Genomic DNA, 5,579 nt, shown 5'->3' on the forward strand with positions numbered 1-5,579 from the left:
GTTTATTTTCATATAAAAATACGGCATGCACTTGCATAAAACAATTGTATAAGCATCATTCAACGTAAATTGTGATAATCGTAATTAATAAATCGCAATTACAATTTCAAGGGAATAATCGACAATTACGATTTTTGTCATAATCGTGCAGCCCTATTGGAAAGCGAGTAAATAATGGCTAAGAATAAAAGATATGTAAATCTTTGTTTAAATTTATTTTATTTATGAATCAAAGTAAATCAAACGCAAATTAAACATACAATGCATAATCTCCTAGTGTCATTTAAAAAAAAATCTTTTGACAGCCTTGTCAATGGCAGTGTCATTTTAGTATTATAATATATACTATATAAGATTTAGTACTTGGTATTTTATATACCACATAGTATTTTGTAATATTTTGAATTAACTTTTTATTTTATTTTTTTATATTTTCAGTTTTTATTTATTTTTAGTTTAGATTTTTACTTTTGTCATTTTCTTATTTATATACTATATAAGATTTAGTACTTGGTATTTTATATACCATACAGTATTTTGCGGTATTTTGAATGAGCTTTTTTTTTAATATTTTCAGTTTTTATTTTAATTTCAGTTTAGATTTAGTTTTGCGCTTTTGTCATTTTCTTTTATTTGTTTTTAAATAATTCTAATTAACTTTATTTTTATTTTAGTTTTTAGTAATTTCAATTTAAACTTATTTTATTTCAGTTAATTGCATTGTTAATTCATGTAATAACTTTGAATTAACAGCTTTATTTCAATTAATTAAAAGTTTTATTTGGATTTAGTTTTTGTTTAGTTAAATTTACATATTACACTTTTTTAATAGTTTTAGTTAACGATACCAACACTGGTCAGTGAAGTGAGTATTTTTAGTAACTAAATATGGTGTAACATGTTATTTTACATTAAATTATGATATTAAACTGTCGGCTACTATTCACGCTGGATATTGGCTTTGGCTATCAACAAACCCATACTGATCAAACACTAGAATGTACATATATTATCATAGGTATTAGCTACTATTCACGCTGGATATTGGCTTTGGCTTTGGCTATCAACAAACCCATACTGATCAAACACTAGAATGTACATATATTATCATAGGTATTCTTGACCTGATTTTCATAGCATAAAGCATCATCTTTGTGTGAAAACTACAAAAAAAGCAAGTTAAAATGAGACATTAATGAAGCTCTGCTGAGGATTTGAATTACATAAGGTACTCTGAATTCTGCTGGCTACAAAAAGAAACATCCTACACTTTTTGGTAGGTTTTGCTTGTATCTGAGGCATTTTGAAAAAATTCAAAGAACAGAAATCTGACAAATATGTTTTCATTGGCACGCTTTATCAGATCGCTTTGCTCTCAGTTTGATTAACTTTGGCCCTCATTTCACATAAATTGCTATTGGAATCCATGCTAAATCTCCTGTTAGCTAAACTGCCTGCTAATCTCTTCACATTCACTAAAACATGCTTCGTGTTTAAACACCAATAATCCATCTGGATTCGGCCAGGATTCAGTGTTTTTATCCACAGAGGAGCTTAACTCTCTATCACTGCACCAGCACAAATGTCAAAACCACAAAATCACCCTGAGCGCCTTTATTCTGACACTTCAACCAGATGGCTAGCATTGCAATCATGCTAATATTGGCCCCAACACACAAAAATGGTCGCCTCCGCCCAATCCCTGCATGATGGGATTACTTGCATCAGAGTGAGTAGAGAGATCAGCCATAGAGCAGAAGCAGTAGTTAGTTACAGATAGAGATTCTACATAGATTCAATTCTCAACGATCAGCTATGTTCATTTAATATTGTCTGTAAGCAGCACAATCATGGCATCTGAACAGGGGGAGATTCTGAAGATAAACAGATTCAGTTGGCTGCCATAGGAATCGCTGTCTCTGTCTCACATCTGATAGCGCCCCAGCTTCCCAATCTGCGACAAATGCACTTTACAGGGAATGGGTGCACACTGAATAAGTTCCCTTTTTGTTAATACAGAGCATTATGGCTTTCAGCATCAGCATAACACTTCATTAGCATAAGATAATGGGGAAAAAAGCAAACAAACACAATAGGACTAATAAAAACAAATTATTTAAAAAACATTTGTGAATTTTACTAGTAATTACGACTTTATTTTTCACAATTGCCTGTTTTTTCCTCATAATTGCCACTTTTATATCTGGCAATTGGCTTTTTTATCCTTATAATTGTGACTTTATATCTTACAATTGGTCTTTTTTCTTGTAATTGTGACTTTATATCTTACGATATCCGCTTTTTCTCATAATTGTCATTTTATATCACAATCAACACTTTTTCACATAATTGCGACTATATATCTCACAACTGGCATTTTTGTTCTCAGAATTATGACTTTATATCTCACAATATCTGCTTTTTACACATAATTTTACATAACATTTTATATACCACACCTGATGTTTTTTCTAGTAATTTCGACTATCTCATAGTGTGACTAACTCACAATTGACACTTTTTTTCTCATAATTATCTCTCGCAATCTGATTTTATTTCACAACTGTCATTTTTTCCCCTCATAATTGTGATTTTATATCTCACAATATGACTTTATATTTTTTCTTGTAATTGCAACTTTATATCTCACAATTGCTGCTTTTTCTCATAATTGCCACATTGTATTTCATAATCAATGCTTTTTTTTCACATAATTGTGACTATATCTCACAATTGATGTTTTTTTTTCTAGTACTGACCATTTCATAATTGCTGCTTTTTTTTCTTTACATAACTGTCGTTTTATTTCTGGCAATCTAACTTTATATCTCACATTTTACTTTTTTCTTGTATTTGTGACTTTATACTGTATATCACAACTGCTACTTTTTCCCTCATAATAGTCACTTTATATCTCACAATCAACATTTTCACATATTTGTGACTATATCTCACAATTGTCCTTTTTTCGCCTCATACTTGGGATTTTATATCCCACAGTCGTGACTTTATATCTGAGAATTTGACTTTTACATCTCTTTACATACAATTTTTGCCTTTTTCTTGTAATTGTGACTTTATATCTCCCTGATGTGACTTTATTTCTGTGATTGGGTGGGTAAAGTTTCATAAGAATCAGCCTCGCCCACCTGGAGTTACATTCCTGATCACAGTGTTAAAATAACCCAGATGAACTGGATTTCATGAATATGATTATTTTTCAGCAGTCAGAGTGCCCGTTTATTGAAAGGCGTGTCTATGAATTTTGAAGTAACAGATACCAAAAAATCTCTGCTGCAGAAAAGCGAGAGAGAGATAGAAAGCAAAAGATAATCCATTTTAGTAAAGGACCAGCGGGCAGTCAGGCTCAGGTGTGACAGGGGACAGCTGCAACAGCACACACACACACACGACAATGCTAGAGGCTTTGCATGGCAATAGAGCAGGTGTGTGAGATGATAAAGAGAGTGATAGAGAAAGATATACATTGTGTCATCACCAATACCTTCATATTTTTGATCGTGTAAGATATTTATCTGCCTCCTACACATCAGTAGCCATTAACATAATTTATAAACCAACACACAAGCTGGTTCCTGTCAAATATAATGCAGTGTTTTGTTGTGTATGATTCCGGCACATATGTTGTTGTATAATGATTTTATGTCCTATGATGAATCTAGAGCTGTTCTAAACAGTCAAAGAACTATTCAATTAAGGCAGCGGCTATTTACACTAAATCTAAAATACATACAGTACAATTTGTTTAAGCAAGGATGATTAAGTTGATCAAAAATGACATAAACATGTTAAATAATGTTACAAAATGTGTCCATTTCAAATAAATGCCATTCTATTGACCAAAGAATCATGTATCAGTTTCCATAAAAATAATAAGCAGCACAACTGTTTTCAACATTGATAATAACAAGAAATGTTTCTTGAGCAGCATATTAGAATGATTTCTGAAGGATCATGTGACACTGAGACTGATGACTGCTGAACATTAAGCTTTACCATCACAGGAATAAATTACACTTTAAAATAGAAAAAAGTTATTTTAAACTGGAATAATATTTATCACTAATACAACATGTATTTGTGGTTTAAACATGGATATGACTAGTGAAAAAAGTGTATGAACCACTAATATCAGCTGTTTGAAAAACGTTTCTCTTCTTCCTGCAGAGATTATGAATGATGTCATCAAGAAGGTGAAGAAGAAGGGAGAATGGAAGGTAAGACAAACTCAATAACCCCATCACCATAGCAACCACTCTATCCTTACGTCACCGCAACACAGTTTTAATCTTTCATTGAGTCCCCGAGCCGCAGACAGGAAATCAGTGTGAATAATTAATAATAACAAGAAATGTTTCTTGAGCAGCATATTAGAATGATTTCTGAAGGATCATGTGACACTGAGACTGATGACTGCTGAACATTAAGCTTTACCATCACAGGAATAAATTACACTTTAAAATAGAAAAAAGTTATTTTAAACTGGAATAATATTTATCACTAATACAACATGTATTTGTGGTTTAAACATGGATATGACTAGTGAAAAAAGTGTATGAACCACTAATATCAGCTGTTTGAAAAACGTTTCTCTTCTTCCTGCAGAGATTATGAATGATGTCATCAAGAAGGTGAAGAAGAAGGGAGAATGGAAGGTAAGACAAACTCAATAACCCCATCACCATAGCAACCACTCTATCCTTATGTCACCGCAACACAGTTTTAATCTTTCAGTGAGTCCCCGAGCCGCAGACAGGAAATCAGTGTGAATAATTAAGCCCAAACAATTTCATCCATCCTGTTCTGCCTGTATCACGCCACATGCATATTTATTTCGGTGCCCATATTAATAAATAACAGTTTTCACACTGCCTGCATAAGCAAAAGCAACGGACCTTTCTGTTGCAGTAATGTGTGTTTCTGAGACTCTCTCATTACTTCTGCTCTCTGTTTTTCTCTGTAGGCTTTGATTGTGGACCAGCTCAGCATGAGGATGCTGTCCTCTTGCTGCAAAATGACTGATATCATGACAGAGGGCATCACTAGTAAGTCAATCCACAGTTTTTGACCTCATATGAAGTAAAAAGTTCACCTTTGCTGCTAACAACAAGTCTACGGCTCATGGGACACAAAACTAATAAATATTCTATAATCTCAATTCAGAACTGATCTCTAAACCTCAAACCGTCATATAAATGCTGGAAAATGGTGGCCAGATGGAAATAAACATCTCATATCAACAACCCAACTAAGCACACATATGTCTAGATGTCTGCAAAAGAACAGATCTGGAAAGCGTCACATTAAATTTAATTTAGCAATAGGTTACAACATGTTTTGCTATATTATATATATAGTCATGGCTAAAGGCATTGTTAGGCGTAACAGTTGCAACCCCGCCCCTTCAGCTCTGAATATATTTACAATAGGTTTACAAATATCTGATTAAATCATAATCATCACGAAAACATCTAATGACCATTGTTATAAAAGGAAACCGTTTAAAAAATGTAAAATATTTACCATTTAAAAAATGTTTATCTTCTGCTTATATATAT

At 32.6% G+C, this 5,579-nt stretch overlaps 1 protein-coding gene across 1 annotated transcript in view; it reads left to right on the forward strand.

Moving 5' to 3' along the window:
- LOC107739733 (syntaxin-binding protein 1-like) overlaps positions 1-5,579 on the forward strand; it is a 36,001-nt gene that overhangs the window by 9,804 nt on the left and 20,618 nt on the right. Inside the window, exons 2-3 of the mRNA XM_016551935.1 lie at positions 4,627-4,676; positions 4,985-5,066. Coding sequence (XP_016407421.1) covers positions 4,627-4,676; positions 4,985-5,066 — 132 coding nt within the window. The remainder of the gene's footprint in view (positions 1-4,626; positions 4,677-4,984; positions 5,067-5,579) is intronic.

The sequence above is a fragment of the Sinocyclocheilus rhinocerous genome, unplaced genomic scaffold (genome assembly GCF_001515625.1).
Source record: "Sinocyclocheilus rhinocerous isolate Xijiao unplaced genomic scaffold, SAMN03320098_v1.1 scaffold585, whole genome shotgun sequence".
NCBI classification, from domain to species: Eukaryota; Metazoa; Chordata; class Actinopteri; order Cypriniformes; family Cyprinidae; genus Sinocyclocheilus; species Sinocyclocheilus rhinocerous.